The sequence below is a fragment of the Somniosus microcephalus genome, chromosome 22 (genome assembly GCF_052327205.1).
Source record: "Somniosus microcephalus isolate GS21.2 chromosome 22, FLI_Smic_1.0, whole genome shotgun sequence".
Classification (NCBI taxonomy): domain Eukaryota; kingdom Metazoa; phylum Chordata; class Chondrichthyes; order Squaliformes; family Somniosidae; genus Somniosus; species Somniosus microcephalus.
In genome coordinates this window covers 6,267,443-6,285,236 of record NC_141008.1, presented here as the reverse complement: position 1 = coordinate 6,285,236, position 17,794 = coordinate 6,267,443, and the positions used below count along the sequence as shown (strand labels likewise).

Sequence of the window (17,794 nt, the reverse complement as noted above, 5' to 3'; positions counted from 1 at the left end):
AGTGAACGGCGCGGGTAGCACACAGGAATCATTTACAAGAGCAGGCAGCATGACTTTAACATGCTGCCTGCAACACTATGAACAGGCGTGGGTTAATCACGCACTGCGATCCCTGCACCCCTTTTCAGGTCTTATCCAAGTTCTCTCTCTTAGTCTCTACCTCAATAGCCACGTGTGGTGAAGGATCCCAGTTTAATAGCCCTCCAAGAACTTCCCTCCTCCCTTCCCCCTTGTTTCCTCCAGTGAGAATCCTCGTTTTCCATCCACTCGTTCACCATTCGCCCACCAGTGCAAATAACCTTCCACGATTTACCCACAGTAATGTCTCTGGGTCCCACTCGCCCCTTTACTGACTGCTCCTCCCTCAGTGCCGCTCCCACTCGCACCTTTACTGACTGCTCCTCCCTCAGTGTCACTCCCACTCGCCCCTTTACTGACTGCTCTCTCAGTGTCACTCCCACTCGCCCCTTTACTGACTGCTCCTCTCTCAGTGTCGCTCCCACTCGCCCCTTTACTGACTGCTCCTCTCTCAGTGTCACTCCCACTCGCCCCTTTACTGACTGCTCCTCCCTCAGTGCCGCTCCCACTCGCCCCTTTACTGACTGCTCCTCCCTCAGTGTCACTCCCACTCGCCCCTTTACTGACTGCTCCTCTCTCAGTGCCGCTCCCACTCGCCCCTTTACTGACTGCTCCTCTCTCAGTGTCACTCCCACTCGCCCCTTTACTGACTGCTCCTCCCTCAGTGTCACTCCCACTCGCCCCTTTACTGACTGCTCCTCCCTCAGTGCCTCTCCCACTCGCCCCTTTACTGACTGCTCCTCCCTCAGTGTCACTCCCACTCGCCCCTTTACTGACTGCTCCTCCCTCAGTGTCACTCCCACTCACCCCTTTACTGACTGCTCCTCCCTCAGTGTCTCTGGGCCCCACTCGCCCCTTTACTGACTGCTCCTCCCTCAGTGTCACTCCCACTCGCCCCTTTACTGACTGCTCCTCCCTCAGTGTCACTCCCACTCGCCCCTTTACTGACTGCTCCTCTCTCAGTGTCGCTCCCACTCGCCCCTTTACTGACTGCTCCTCTCTCAGTGCCACTCCTACTCGCACCTTTACTGACTGCTCCTCCCTCAGTGCCGCTCCCACTCGCACCTTTACTGACTGCTCCTCCCTCAGTGTCGCTCCCACTCGCACCTTTACTGACTGCTCCTCCCTCAGTGTCACTCCCATTCGCCCCTTTACTGACTGCTCCTCCCTCAGTGTCTCTCCCACTCGCCCCTTTACTGACTGCTCCTCTCTCAGTGTCACTCCCACTCGTACATTTACTGGCTGCTCCTCCCTCAGTGTCACTCCCACTCGCCCCTTTACTGACTGCTCCTCCCTCAGTGCCGCTCCCACTCGCCCCTTTACTGACTGCTCCTCCCTCAGTGCCGCTCCCACTCGCACCTTTACTGACTGCTCCTCCCTCAGTGTCACTCCCACTCGCCCCTTTACTGACTGCTCCTCCCTCAGTGTCGCTTCCACTCGCCCCTTTACTGACTGCTCCTCTCTGTGTCGCTTCCACTCGCCCCTTTACTGACTGCTCCTCCCTCAGTGTCACTCCCACTCTCCCCTTTACTGACTGCTCCTCTCTCAGTGCCGCTCCCACTCGCCCCTTTACTGACTGCTCCTCCCTCAGTGTCACTCCTACTCGCCCCTTTACTGACTGCTCCTCCCTCAGTGCCGCTCCCACTCGCCCCTTTACTGACTGCTCCTCTCTCAGTGTCGCTTCCACTCGCCCCTTTACTGACTGCTCCTCCCTCAGTGTCACTCCCACTCTCCCCTTTACTGACTGCTCCTCCCTCAGTGTCGCTCCCACTCGCCCCTTTACTGACTGCTCCTCTCTCAGTGCCGCTCCCACTCGCCCCTTTACTGACTGCTCGTCCCTCAGTGTCGCTCCCACTCGCCCCTTTACTGACTGCTCCTCCCTCAGTGTCACTCCCACTCGCCCCTTTACTGACTGCTCCTCCCTCAGAGTCACTCCCACTCGCCCCTTTACTGACTGCTCCTCTCTCAGTGTCACTCCCACTCGCCCCTTTACTGACTGCTCCTCCCTCAGTGCCGCTCCCAGTCACCCCTTTACTGACTGCTCCTCCCTCAGTGTCGCTGCCACTCGCCCCTTTACTGACTGCTCCTCCCTCAGTGTCACTCCCACTCGCCCTTTACTGACTGCTCCTCCCTCAGTGCCACTCCCACTCGCCCCTTTACTGACTGCTCCTCCCTCAGTGCCACTCCCACTCACCCCTTTACTGACTGCTCCTCCCTCAGTGTCGCTTCCACTCGCCCCTTTACTGACTGCTCCACCCTCAGTGCCGCTCCCACTCGCCCCTTTACTGACTGCTCCTCCCTCAGTGCCGCTCCCACTCGCCCCTTTACTGACTGCTCCTCCCTCAGTGTCACTCCCACTCGCCCCTTTACTGACTGCTCCTCTCTGTGTCGCTGCCACTCGCCCCTTTACTGACTGCTCCCCCCTCAGTGTCGCTCCCACTCGCCCCTTTACTGACTGCTCCTCCCTCAGTGCCGCTCCCACTCGCCCCTTTACTGACTGCTCCTCCCTCAGTGCCTCTCCCACTCACCCCTTTACTGACTGCTCCTCCCTCAGTGTCGCTTCCACTCGCCCCTTTACTGACTGCTCCTCCCTCAGTGTCGCTCCCACTCGCCCCTTTACTGACTGCTCCTCTCTCAGTGCCGATCCCACTCGCCGCTTTACTGACTGCTCCTCCCTCAGTGTCACTCCCACTCGCCCCTTTACTGACTGCTCCTCCCTCAGTGTCGCTCCCACTCGCCACTTTACTGACTGCTCCTCTCTCAGTGCCGATCCCACTCGCCGCTTTACTGACTGCTCCTCCCTCAGTGTCACTCCCACTCGCCGCTTTACTGACTGCTCCTCTCTCAGTGCCGATCCCACTCGCCGCTTTACTGACTGCTCCTCTCTGTGTCGCTGCCACTCGCCCCTTTACTGACTGCTCCTCCCTCAGTGTCGCTCCCACTCGCCCCTTTACTGACTGCTCCTCCCTCAGTGTCACTCCCACTCGCCCCTTTACTGACTGCTCCTCCCTCAGTGCCGCTCCCACTCGCCCCTTTACTGACTGCTCCTCCCTCAGTGCCGCTCCCACTCGCCCCTTTACTGACTGCTCCTCCCTCAGTGTCACTCCCACTCGCCCCTTTACTGACTGCTCCTCTCTCAGTGCCGCTCCCACTCACCCCTTTACTGACTGCTCCTCCCTCAGTGTCGCTTCCACTCGCCCCTTTACTGACTGCTCCTCTCTCAGTGTCACTCCCACTCGCCCCTTTACTGACTGCTCCTCCCTCAGTGTCACTCCCACTCACCCCTTTACTGACTGCTCCCTCAGTGTCACTCCCACTCGCCCTTTACTGACTGCTCCTCCCTCAGTGCCACTCCCACTCGCCCCTTTACTGACTGCTCCTCTCTCAGTGCCGCTCCCACTCGCCCCTTTACTGACTGCTCCTCCCTCAGTGCCACTCCCACTCGCCCCTTTACTGACTGCTCCTCCCTCAGTGCCACTCCCACTCGCCCCTTTACTGACTGCTCCTCTCTGTGTCACTCCCACTCGCCCCTTTACTGACTGCTCCTCTCTGTGTCACTCCTACTCGCCCCTTTACTGACTGCTCCTCTCAGTGTCGCTCCCACTCGCCCCTTTACTGACTGCTCCTCCCTCAGTGTCGCTCCCACTCGCCCCTTTACTGACTGCTCCTCCCTCAGTGTCACTCCCACTCGCCCCTTTACTGACTGCTCCTCCCTCAGTGTCACTCCCACTCGCCCCTTTACTGACTGCTCCTCCCTCAGTGCCGCTCCCACTCGCCCCTTTACTGACTGCTCCTCCCTCAGTGCCGCTCCCACTCGCCCCTTTACTGACTGCTCCTCTCTGTGTCGCTCCCACTCGCCCCTTTACTGACTGCTCCTCCCTCAGTGCCGCTCCCACTCGCCCCTTTACTGACTGCTCCTCCCTCAGTGCCGCTCCCACTCGCCCCTTTACTGACTGCTCCTCCCTCAGTGTCACTCCCACTCGCCCCTTTACTGACTGCTCCTCCCTCAGTGCCGCTCCCACTCGCCCCTTTACTGACTGCTCCTCCCTCAGTGTCGCTCCCACTCGCCCCTTTACTGACTGCTCCTCTCTCAGTGCCGCTCCCACTCGCCCCTTTACTGACTGCTCCTCCCTCAGTGTCACTCCCACTCGCCCCTTTACTGACTGCTCCTCCCTCAGTGTCGCTCCCACTCGCCCCTTTACTGACTGCTCCTCCCTCAGTGTCACTCCCACTCGCCCCTTTACTGACTGCTCCTCCCTCAGTGTCGCTCCCACTTGCCCCTTTACTGACTGCTCCCCCCTCGGTGTCGCTCCCACTCGCCCCTTTACTGACTGCTCCTCCCTCGGTGTCACTCCCACTCGCCCCTTTACTGACTGCTCCTCCCTCAGTGTCGCTCCCAATCGCCCCTTTACTGACTGCTCCTCCCTCGGTGTCACTCCCACTCACCCCTTTACTGACTGCTCCTCCCTCAGTGTCGCTCCCACTCGCCCCTTTACTGACTGCTCCTCCCTCGGTGTCACTCCCACTCACCCCTTTACTGACTGCTCCTCCCTCAGTGTCGCTCCCACTCACCCCTTTACTGACTGCTCCTGCCTCAGTGTCTCTCCCACTCGCCCCTTTACTGACTGCTCCTCCCTCAGTGTCACTCCCACTCGCCCCTTTACTGACTGCTCCTCCCTCAGTGTCGCTCCCACTCGCCACTTTACTGACTGCTCCTCCCTCAGTGTCACTCCCACTCGCCCCTTTACTGACTGCTCCTCCCTCAGTGTCACTCCCACTCACCCCTTTACTGACTGCTCCTCCCTCAGTGTCACTCCCACTCGCCCCTTTACTGACTGCTCCACTCTCAGTGCCGCTCCCACTCGCCCCTTTACTGACTGCTCTCTGTGTCACTCCCACTCGCCCCTTTACTGACTGCTCCTCTCGTGTCGCTCCTACTCACCCCTTTACTGACTGCTCCTCTCTGTGTCACTCCCACTCACCCCTTTACTGACTGCTCCTCCCTCAGTGTCACTCCCACTCGCCCCTTTACTGACTGCCCCTCTCAGTGTCACTCCTACTCACCCCTTTACTGACTGCTCCTCCCTCAGTGCCGCTCCCACTCTCCCCTTTACTGACTGCTCCTCCCTCAGTGTCACTCCCACTCGCCCCTTTACTGACTGCTCCTCCCTCAGTGTCTCTCCCACTCGCCCCTTTGCTGACTGCTCCTCCCTCAGTGTCGCTCCCACTCGCCCCTTTACTGACTGCTCCTCCCTCAGTGTCGCTCCCACTCGCCCCTTTACTGACTGCTCCCCCCTCGGTGTCGCTCCCACTCGCCCCTTTACTGACTGCTCCTCCCTCGGTGTCACTCCCACTCGCCCCTTTACTGACTGCTCCCCCCTCAGTGCCGCTCCCACTCACCCCTTTACTGACTGCTCCTCCCTCAGTGTCACTCCCACTCGCCCCTTTACTGACTGCTCCTCCCTCGGTGTCGCTCCCACTCACCCCTTTACTGACCGCTCCTACCTCAGTGTCACTCCCACTCACCCCTTTACTGACTGCTCCTCCCTCGGTGTCGCTCCCACTCGCCCCTTTACTGACTGCTCCTCCCTCAGTGTCACTCCCACTCACCCCTTTACTGACTGCTCCTCCCTTAGTGCCGCTCCCACTCGCCCCCTTACTGACTGCTCCTCTCTCAGTGCCGCTCCCAGTCACCCCTTTACTGACTGCTCCTCCCTCAGTGTCACTCCCACTCGCCCCTTTACTGACTGCTCCTCTCTGTGTCGCTCCCACTCGCCCCTTTACTGACTGCTCCTCTCTCAGTGCCACTCCCACTCGCCCCTTTACTGACTGCTCCTCTCTCAGTGTCGCTCCCACTCGCCCCTTTACTGACTGCTCCTCTCTCAGTGTCGCTCCCACTCGCACCTTTACTGACTGCTCCTCCCTCAGTGCCGCTCCCACTCGCCCCTTTACTGACTGCTCCTCTCTCAGTGCCACTCCCACTCGCCCCTTTACTGACTGCTCCTCTCTCAGTGTCGCTCCCACTCGCACCTTTACTGACTGCTCCTCCCTCAGTGCCGCTCCCACTCGCACCTTTACTGACTGCTGCTCCCTCAGTGCCACTCCCACTCGCCCCTTTACTGACTGCTCCTCTCTCAGTGTCGCTCCCACTCGCCCCTTTACTGACTGCTCCTCTCTCAGTGTCGCTCCCACTCGCACCTTTACTGACTGCTCCTCCCTCAGTGTCGCTCCCACTCGCCCCTTTACTGACTGCTCCTCCCTCAGTGCCGCTCCCACTCGCCCCTTTACTGACTGCTCCTCTCTCAGTGCCGCTCCCAGTCACCCCTTTACTGACTGCTCCTCCCTCAGTGTCACTCCCACTCGCCCCTTTACTGACTGCTCCTCTCTCAGTGTCGCTCCCACTCGCCCCTTTACTGACTGCTCCTCTCTGTGTCGCACCCACTCGCACCTTTACTGACTGCTCCTCCCTCAGTGCCGCTCCCACTCGCACCTTTACTGACTGCTCCTCCCTCAGTGCCGCTCCCACTCGCCCCTTTACTGACTGCTCCTCTCTCAGTGTCACTCCCACTCGCACCTTTACTGACTGCTCCTCCCTCAGTGTCACTCCCACTCGCCCCTTTACTGACTGCTCCTCCCTCAGTGCCGCTCCCACTCGCACCTTTACTGACTGCTCCTCCCTCAGTGTCACTCCCACTCGCCCCTTTACTGACTGCTCCTCTCTGTGTCGCTTCCACTCGCCCCTTTACTGACTGCTCCTCCCTCAGTGCCGCTCCCACTCGCACCTTTACTGACTGCTCCTCCCTCAGTGTCACTCCCACTCACCCCTTTACTGACTGCTCCTCCCTCAGTGTCGCTTCCACTCGCCCCTTTACTGACTGCTCCTCTCTGTGTCGCTTCCACTCGCCCCTTTACTGACTGCTCCTCCCTCAGTGTCGCTCCCAATCGCCCCTTTACTGACTGCTCCTCCCTCAGTGTCACTCCCACTCACCCCTTTACTGACTGCTCCTCCCTCGGTGTCGCTCCCACTCACCCCTTTACTGACTGCTCCTCCCTCGGTGCCGCTCCCGCTCGCCCCTTTACTGACTGCTCCTGCCTCAGTGTCTCTCCCACTCGCCCCTTTACTGACTGCTCCTCCCTCAGTGTCACTCCCACTCGCCCCTTTACTGACTGCTCCTCCCTCAGTGTCGCTCCCACTCGCCACTTTACTGACTGCTCCTCCCTCAGTGTCACTCCCACTCGCCCCTTTACTGACTGCTCCTCCCTCAGTGTCACTCCCACTCACCCCTTTACTGACTGCTCCTCCCTCAGTGTCGCTCCCACTCGCCCCTTTACTGACTGCTCCACTCTCAGTGCCGCTCCCACTCGCCCCTTTCCTGACTGCTCTCTCAGTGTCACTCCCACTCGCCCCTTTACTGACTGCTCCTCCCTCAGTGTCACTCCCACTCGCCCCTTTACTGACTGCTCCTCTCGTGTCGCTCCTACTCACCCCTTTACTGACTGCTCCTCTCTGTGTCACTCCCACTCACCCCTTTACTGACTGCTCCTCCCTCAGTGTCACTCCCACTCGCCCCTTTACTGACTGCCCCTCTCAGTGTCACTCCTACTCACCCCTTTACTGACTGCTCCTCCCTCAGTGCCGCTCCCACTCGCCCCTTTACTGACTGCTCCTCCCACAGTGTCGCTCCCACTCGCCCCTTTACTGACTGCTCCCCCCTCGGTGTCGCTCCCACTCGCCCCTTTACTGACTGCTCCTCCCTCGGTGTCACTCCCACTCGCCCCTTTACTGACTGCTCCCCCCTCAGTGCCGCTCCCACTCACCCCTTTACTGACTGCTCCTCCCTCAGTGTCACTCCCACTCGCCCCTTTACTGACTGCTCCTCCCTCAGTGTCGCTCCCACTCACCCCTTTACTGACCGCTCCTACCTCAGTGTCACTCCCACTCACCCCTTTACTGACTGCTCCTCCCTCGGTGTCGCTCCCACTCGCCCCTTTACTGACTGCTCCTCCCTCAGTGTCACTCCCACTCACCCCTTTACTGACTGCTCCTCCCTCAGTGCCGCTCCCACTCGCCCCTTTACTGACTGCTCCTCTCTCAGTGCCGCTCCCAGTCACCCCTTTACTGACTGCTCCTCCCTCAGTGTCACTCCCACTCGCCCCTTTACTGACTGCTCCTCTCTGTGTCGCTCCCACTCGCCCCTTTACTGACTGCTCCGCTCTCAGTGCCACTCCCACTCGCACCTTTACTGACTGCTCCTCCCTCAGTGTCACTCCCACTCGCCCCTTTACTGACTGCTGCTCCCTCAGTGCCGCTCCCACCCGCCCCTTTACTGACTGCTCCTCCCTCAGTGCCACTCCCACTCGCACCTTTACTGACTGCTCCTCCCTCAGTGTCACTCCCACTCGCCCCTTTACTGACTGCTCCTCCCTCAGTGTCACTCCCACTCGCCCCTTTAGTGACTGCTGCTCCCTCAGTGCCGCTCCCACTCGCCCCTTTACTGACTGCTGCTCCCTCAGTGCCGCTCCCACTCGCCCCTTTACTGACTGCTCCTCCCTCAGTGTCACTCCCACTCGCCCCTTTACTGACTGCTCCTCCCTCAGTGTCACTCCCACTCGCCCCTTTACTGACTGCTCCTCTCTCAGTGTCACTCCCACCCGCCCCTTTACTGACTGCTCCTCCCTCAGTGTCACCCCCACTCGCCCCTTTACTGACTGCTCCTCCCTCAGTGTCGCTCCCACTCGCCCCTTTACTGACTGCTCCTCTCTCAGTGCCGCTCCCACTCGCCCCTTTACTGACTGCTCCTCTCTCAGTGCCGCTCCCACTCGCACCTTTACTGACTGCTCCTCCCTCAGTGCCGCTCCCACTCGCACCTTTACTGACTGCTCCTCCCTCAGTGCCGCTCCCACTTGCCCCTTTACTGACTGCTCCTCCCTCAGTGCCGCTCCCACTCGCACCTTTACTGACTGCTCCTCCCTCAGTGTCACTCCCACTCGCCCCTTTACTGACTGCTCCTCTCTGTGTCGCTTCCACTCGCCCCTTTACTGACTGCTCCTCCCTCAGTGCCGCTCCCACTCGCACCTTTACTGACTGCTCCTCCCTCAGTGTCACTCCCACTCGCCCCTTTACTGACTGCTCCTCCCTCAGTGTCGCTTCCACTCGCCCCTTTACTGACTGCTCCTCTCTGTGTCGCTTCCACTCGCCCCTTTACTGACTGCTCCTCCCTCAGTGTCACTCCCACTCTCCCCTTTACTGACTGCTCCTCTCTCAGTGCCGCTCCCACTCGCCCCTTTACTGACTGCTCCTCCCTCAGTGTCACTCCTACTCGCCACTTTACTGACTGCTCCTCCCTCAGTGCCGCTCCCACTCGCCCCTTTACTGACTGCTCCTCTCTGTGTCGCTTCCACTCGCCCCTTTACTGACTGCTCCTCCCTCAGTGTCACTCCCACTCTCCCCTTTACTGACTGCTCCTCTCTCAGTGCCGCTCCCACTCGCCCCTTTACTGACTGCTCCTCCCTCAGTGCCGCTCCCACTCGCCCCTTTACTGACTGCTCCTCTCTCAGTGCCGCTCCCACTCGCCCCTTTACTGACTGCTCCTCCCTCAGTGTCGCTCCCACTCGCCCCTTTACTGATTGCTCCTCCCTCAGTGCCTCTCCCAGTCGCCCCTTTACTGATTGCTCCTCCCTCAGTGCCTCTCCCACTCGCCCCTTTACTGACTGCTCCTCCCTCAGTGTCACTCCCACTCGCCCCTTTACTGACTGCTCCTCAGTGTCGCTCCCACTCGCCCCTTTACTGACTCCTCTCTCAGTGCCGCTCCCACTCGCCCCTTTACTGACTGCTCCTCTCTCAGTGCTCCTCCCTCTCACCATCTTGCTGCTGCTACCAGCTCTGTGGAAAATGCTGCCCCGTAGAGTTTCTCTTTGAACGCATGTAATTCTTTGCACTTGCCTTACTTGGTCACAAGTAGGAGGATCCAATCGTTATAAATCCTGAGCTGTTCATGGTTTAACCAGATAAAACCATGTAAATAACCAACAGAGAGCACTTGTCAGCTTCCAGCTGCTTGTCCAACCAGGATTCTCCTTAGAACATTACCTTCCACGGAGGAGAAACTCACTTAAATTGTCCCCAGTGACCTGGTTACCTCGAGGTTCCATTAGTGAGCTGGGTGATCGGTCAAATATCAGCGGTGCTCCAGTTCACTGCGGCCCACTCCCTTCACACCACCATTGGTAGCCGTGCCTTCAGCCCCACACTCTGGAACTCCCTCCTTAAACCCCCTACCTCTCCTCCTTTAAGACCGTCCTTAAAGCTCCGCTCTTGGACCAAGCTTGTCTTGATCCCTCTTAATATCTCCTCCTTTGGCTCCAGTGAAGTGCCTACGGAGGTTTTTCTCCGCTAAAGATGCTATGTAGATGCAAGTTGTTGTTGTTGCGAACCTACCTGCCTCAGGTATTACATTGCCAAATCTGCCACAGAGAGTTGACTTGGTTCTTCACTTCCATTGCCAGGCATGTTATCTTGGAGCCACCTCAATCCCAAAGAGACCTTGCCCCCCCCCCCCCCCAAAAGGGAATAGTAACAAGTTGGTTGTTATACAAATGACCAGTGCTCGTTTAACCCTTTCTGGGTTGACACCAGGTGTCAGGATTTCCCCACAAGTCGCTCCTGGTACCCAGTGGGGGCCAAAAACCGCACTTGTCAGTTGACCAACAGTGACTGTCTGCCTTGGGAGGTGGTCAGCAGAGTTGAAGTAGTTTCAGGGTGATGTGTCTTGCAATGGAAGTTTGGAACCATGTCAAGCCTCTGTGGTAGACTAATCCGACTCATGAATCTGGCCAATGGTGCAGCTACCACAAGCAATGCAGTGGAAAAGCGAAGCATATGGCAAACTAATTAAAACGACATAATGAATTGCTGTGCTACCCTGAACCCCCGCTGATACCATCTCAGAAAGGAAGCAGAGAGTGCTCGCACTACCAGAGGGATTTGCACCACCTTTGAAACTCCAGGCCTGGCATATTCCAGTCACCCCTAAGGAGCAATGGACAGTCAGGAAACGTGTCTGTAAGGCCATTCAGAGATGTATCTGCAGTCTGTGGCGCTCGGCTCCATGTGGATTCTGAGCAATGTACACAGATCTCAGAAGGCAAGACCTAGCCCCCTTAAATAGTCCCTGCAGATAAGATTAGCTGAGCAAGCAACAACAACTTGCATTTATATAACACCTTAAATGTCATAAAATGTCCTCAGCCATGGCTCCATTGGTTGCGCTCTAATCTCTGAGACAGCGACTTGAGCACAAAAATCTGGGCTGACACTCCCAGTGCAGTGCTGAGGGAGTGCTGCACTGTCGGAGGTGCTATCTTTCGGATGAGACGTTAAACTGAGGCCCTGTCTAACCTCTCAGGTGGACGTAAAAGATCCCATGGCACTATTTCGAAGAAGAGCAGGGGTCCTGGCCAATATTTACCCCTCAGCCAACATCACTAATACAGGTCATTATCACATTGCTGTTTGTGGGAGCTTGCTGTGTGTACATTTGGCTGCCGCATTTGCTACGTTACAACGGTGACTACACTTCAAAAGTACTTTGTTGGCTGTGAGGTGCTTTGGGACGTCCTGAGGTTGTGAAAGGCGCTGGAGAAATGCAAATCTTTTTTTCTTTTCAAAGAACTCAATCAAGTTGTTCAAACACGATTTGCCTTTAAAAATTCCGGCTTTCATTTATTAACCCATATTTTTCCAAGTGCCAATTAATTTTGTCCCGGATTAACCTCTCTACAATTTCCCCAATACTGACATTAGACTGAGTGGCCTGTAGTTGCCGGGTTTATCCCTCTCCCCTATTTGAACATTTGCAACCCTCCAATCTCCAGGCACCACTCCCATGTCTAAGGAGAATTGGCAGATTGTGGCCAAAACCTCTGCAATTTCCACCTTACTTCCCTCAGCAAGTCTTTTCTTTTCAGCAAAAATTGCCTCTGTTTCAGTGCAAATGTTCCATGAAACTCAGAAGACAACTCCAAAATGGAGTTTGTAGAGCATCCAATGGGAGGTCTGCCTTGTCCTGGGCCTGAGTCAGCCTCAATGCGCTGGTGCCTCTTTGACGAGGAAGCTGCACTGAAAACATCAGTTTAGACTCCGGAAAATTATTTTCTTCTCAATGAAAAATGTGAGAATGGCTGTTTTTCTCCGTAATGAGAAACCGGATAAGAAAAACACTTTCTCAGAAATCACGTTTGAAAGGCACAGGCTCAAGTGATGTGAATGAGTCACTCAGAGTGGAGATAAACAGGCATTTTCAAATTATTTTGTTTGTTAAAGGAATTTCAGCTCCTTGGTGTGCCATGAAATCTCGGTATGAAGGGGTTTACTGACATCTGTCCTAAACCATTGCAAGTTTTGATTCGAGCTGTGAGTTGTCCAATTGTGTGGACAGCAATCCCATTTAGTGGTGAATATTGAACTGTAAGGCAGTGCAGGCTCCTGTATATCTCGACACTATGGGGCCTATTTACTCGTGTGCATAAGAACATAAGAAATAGGAGCAGGAGTCGGCCATTCAGCCCTTCGAGCCTGCCCCGCCATTCAATGAGATCATGGCTGATGGGAGTGGTATATAGACCTCCAAACAGTAATGCGGAGGTTGGGGATGGCATTAAAAGGGAAATTAGAGACGCGTGCAATAAGGGCACAGCAGTCATCATGGGTGACTTTAATCTACATATAGATTGGGCTAACCAAATTAGTAACAATACTGTGGAGGAGGAATTCCTGGAGTGTTTACGGGATGGTTTCGTGGACCAATATGTCGAGGAACCAACCAGAGATCAGGCCATCTTAGACTGGGTATTATGTAATGAGAAAGGATTAATTAGCAATCTTGTTGTACGAGGCCCCTTGGGTCGGAGCGATCATAATATGATCAAATTCTTCATTAAGATGGAGAATGAAGTAGTTGACTCAGAGACTAGGGTCCTGAATTTATATAAAGGAAACTACGATGGTCTGAGGCACGAGTTGGGTAGGATTGATTGGGGAATGTCACTCAAAGGGTTGACGGTGGATAGGCAATGACAAACATTCAAAGACTGCATGGATGAACTACAGTTTGGCATAAAAATAAAACAAAAAAGGTGACTCAACCGTGGCTAACAAGGGAAATTAGGGATAGCATAAGATCCAAGGAGAGGACATATAAATTGGCCAGAAAAAGCAGTAAACCTGAGGATTGGGAGCAGTTTAGGATTCAACAAAGGAGGACAAAGGGATTAATTAAGAAAGGGAAAATAGAATATGAGAGTAAGCTTGCTGGGAACATAAAAACTGACTGTAAAAGCTTTTATAGTTATCTGAAGAGAAAAAGATTGGTGAAGTCAAGCGTAGGTCCCTTGCAGTCAGAATCAGGGGAATCTATAATGGGGAACAAAGAAATGGCAGACCAATTAAATACATATTTTCGTTCTGTCTTCACAAAGGAGGACACAAATAACCTCCCAGAGATGCCGGGGAACATAGGGTCTGATGAAAGGATGGAACTGAAAGAAATCAGTATTTGTAGGGAAATGGTGTTAGGGAAATTGATGGGACTGAAGGCCGATAAATCCCCAGGGCCTGATAATCTACATCCTAGGGTACTTAAGGAAGTGGCCCTAGAAATAGTAGATGCATTGCTGATCATCTTCCAACATTCGATGGAATCTGCAACAGTACCCATGGATTGGAGGGTAGCTAATGTTACCTCACTATTCAAAAAAGGTGGTAGGAGAAAATGGGGAATTACAGACCGGTAAGCCTGACATCGGTAGTGGGGAAAATGCTAGAGTCCATTATAAAAGATGTAATAGCAGAGCACTTGGAAAACAGTGACAGGATCGGACAAAGTCAACATGGATTTACAAAAGGTAAATCGTGCTTGACTAATCTACTGGAACTTTTTGAGGATGTAACTGGTAAAATAGATAAGGGAGAACCAGTGGATGTGGTGTATTTGGATTTTCAGAAGGCTTTCGATAAGGTCCCGCATAAGAGATTAGCGTGTAAAGTTAAGGCACATGGGATTGGGGGCAAGGTATTGACTTGGATAGAGAACTGGTTGGCAGACAGAAAGCAAAGAGTTGGAATAAACGGGTCTTTTTCCGAGTGGCAGGCAGTGACTAGTGGGGTACCGCAGGGATCGGCCCTTGGACCCCAGCTATTCACAATATATATTAATGATCTAGACAAGGGAACTAGATGTAATATCTCCAAATTTGCAGACGACACAAAGCTGGGTGGGCGTGTGTGCTGTGAGGAGGATGCCGAGAAACTCCAGGATGATTTGGACAGATTGGGTGATTGGGCAAAAGCATGGCAGATGCAATATAACGTGGATAAATGTGAGGTTATCCACTTTGGTTGCAAAAACAGGAAGGCAGATTATTATCTGAATGGCAATAGATTGGGAGAAGGGGAAGTGCAACGAGACCTGGGTGTCCTTGTGCAGCAGTCGCTGAAGGTAAGCATGCAGGTGCAGCAGGCGGTTAAGACGGCAAATGGTATGTTGGCCTTTGTAGCGAGAGGGTTTGAGTACAGGAACAAGGATGTCTTGCTGCAGTTATACAGGGCCTTGGTGAGACCACATCTTGAGTATTGTGTGCAGTTTTGGTCGCCTTATCTGAGGAAGGATGTTCTTGCCATGGAAGGAGTGCAGCGAAAATTCACCAGGCTGATACCTGGGATGGCAGGAATGACGTATGAGGAGAGATTGGGATGATTGGGCTTGTACTCGCTGGAGTTTAGAAGAATGAGAGGGGATCTCATTGAAACTTATAAAATTCTGACAGGACTGGACAGACCTGATGCAGGAAGGATGTTCCCGATGGTCGGGGAGTCCAGAATCAGGGGTCACAGTCTAAGGATAAGGAGTAGGCCATTTAGGACAGAAATGAGGAGGAATTTCTTCACCCAGAGAGTGGTGAACCTGTGGAATTCTCTACCACAGAAGGCAGTAGAGGCCAATTCATTAAATATATTCAAGAAGGAGTTGGATATATTTCTTAAGGCTAAAGGGATCAAGGGGTATGGGGAGAAAGCAGGGACCGGGTACTGAATTTGGATGATCAGCCATGATCTCATTGAATGGCGGAGCAGGCTCGAGGGGCCGAATGGCCTACTCCTGCTCCTATCTTCTATGTTTCTATGTTTATGTTTCAATTCCATTCAATAAGATCATGGCTGATCCTCTACCTCAACTCCATTCACCGGCTCTATCACCATATCCCTTGATGCCCTTACTAGTCAGAAATCTATTGACTTCTGTTTTGAACATACCCAATGACTGAGCCGCCACAGCCCTCTGGGGTAGAGAATTCCAAAGATTCACCACCCTCTCTGTGAAGAAATTTCTTCTCATCTCAGTCCTGAATGGCCTACCCTTTATCCTGAGGCTGTGGCCCCTGGTTCTAGACTCCCCAGCCAATGGAAACATTCTCCCAGCATCCACCCTATCGAGCCCTGTAATAATTTTGTATGCTTCAAGGAGATCCCCTCTCATTCTTCTGAATTCAAGAGAATACAGGCCTCGTTTACTCAATCTCTTCTAATACGACAGTCTCGCCATCCCAGGAATCAATCTTGTGAACCTTCGTTGCACTCCCTCTATGGCAAGTATATCCTTCCTTAGGTAAGGAGACCAAAATTGGGATCTGGGAGGGCTGCCAGTGCTGTGCTGAGTTTTAAACAGCTTGGGCTGCAGTTTGCTGGGATATACTCACTGAGCCTGTCACTTTGTGTTCCAGGATAACCGTATGATGCAGCAAACATTGCACGCACTACAGAGCGAGTTGGACAACCTGCGTGCCGACAACATCAAACTGTATGAGAAAATCAAATTCCTGCAGAGCTACCCTGGCAGAGTGAGTGCAACCTTCTAAACATGCTGTGTAATAGGTTAACCTGTCAGTGCAACAACTAACACACTCACTGGAGGAGTAAGGCTCATCCAGATAGACATTATACTGTAACTGGGGGAGTATTCTCTCATATCTTTCTTGCACCGTTATCTGTCCCCAGAAACCACACAGTTTAAATGTCAGTGCTAATTTAATTTATATACATTCTCACAGTAAATCAGGACACCTGTTTTATAGCAGTATGGGTGTTTATGACACATAGGGGCCACTTAATTACAGCGACTGGAAAAAGTCAAATTCCTTTTTTAATAAGTGGTGTTCTGGGATTTTTCTGATTTCCGGAGCTTTATGGCCATTATTCGGTGAGCACCATAAATGAGTGACCTTTATTTCCTGTTGCCAGCCCACAAATTACCGGATTTATTGAATTTACTTTCACAATTTATCATGGTGGGATTTAAACTCCCAATTGTTGGCCTAACACCGTCACCATAGCACCTATATTAATTTACCTATATTACATTGCAACATTCCCACATTACAACAGTGACTACACTTCAGAAGTACTTCATTGGCTGTAAAGCGCTTTGGGACGGTCCTGAAATCATGAAAGGCGCTATATAAATGCAAGTCTTTCTTTTTCTTTCATTACGTATTTCATTTAATCTCCAACCAGTTTTAAAACAATTTCAATGTTAAGTGTTGACATAAAGTCATTACCAAAAAATAGTGACAACAGGAAGTAAGGTTCGTGGGCAGGAAGTGCATGCAGCTGCAGGATTTTAAATAAACTGGTAAGTCCATAAATATAAGTTTTTATACACAAGGCGGCAACAACGTTGGGAGAGAGACTTTAGAAACTCGCCCTACAGTGTCACCTAGTAGCCACAGCCTGCAACTACATTATGACAAATGACAGAACAAAATTAAATGGATAAAGTTGACATAGCAATTTACAATGGTAAATACTGACAGAAAAGTGTGACCAAAAATCATGACACGAAGGAAGGTTTCTGGATAGAAAGTGGAACATCTTTAATAATCTGGTCTTGCATGATATTGCACACAGTAAGTCTGAGACTATGGTCTCGATCTTACCTTTCCCTGTTGTTTTCATGTTGCTGTTTCTCTCTCTGCCTTTCTTCCATAGTTATGAGGAGAGACTTGAGACATTGGGACAATTTACAGTAGAACAGAGAAGGCTAAGAGGAGATTTAATGGTGCTTTTTAAAATTATGAAGATTTTAATAGGGGAGTCAGTGAGACAAATATAGTCTCTCTCAAACAAAAAACACTCAATATAAATTTTACTCAAAATAAATCTTTTCACGTTTGTCCTGAGCATTTCTCCAAATCATTTTGAAAAACATCTGCACAGATGTTGAAGAAAATGTTCCCAGCAGCTGAGCTGATGAACTGGTACTGACACATAGCACTGGGGATTCGTTTCTAGACGAATAGAATTCCAAAGCAGGGAAGTTAGGTTAAACTCCTATCAAACCTTGGTTAGACCACACATGGAGCACTGTGCACAGTTCTGGGCTCCATATTATATAAAGGATAATGAAGCACTGGAGAAAGTACAAAAAGAATTTACAAGGATGATACCAGAAGTGAGAGGGTACGACTATCAGGAAAGACTGATTAGATTGGATCTCTTTTCTCTGGAAAAGAGAAGACTGAGAGGTGACCTGATAGAGGTTTTTAAACTGATCAAGGGGTTGGATAGGGTAGACGTAGAGAAGATGTTTCCACTTGTGGGGGAGACCAGAATTAGAGGCCATAAGATAGTGACTATTAAATCCAATGGGAAATTCAGGAGAAA

General features: G+C 52.8%; 1 protein-coding gene across 1 annotated transcript in view; it reads left to right on the top strand.

Moving 5' to 3' along the window:
• The window catches only part of cux1b (cut-like homeobox 1b), a 69,620-nt gene that overhangs the window by 26,697 nt on the left and 25,129 nt on the right, over positions 1–17,794 (top strand). Inside the window, exon 5 of the mRNA XM_085964141.1 lies at positions 15,856–15,972. Coding sequence (XP_085820267.1) covers positions 15,856–15,972 — 117 coding nt within the window. The remainder of the gene's footprint in view (positions 1–15,855; positions 15,973–17,794) is intronic.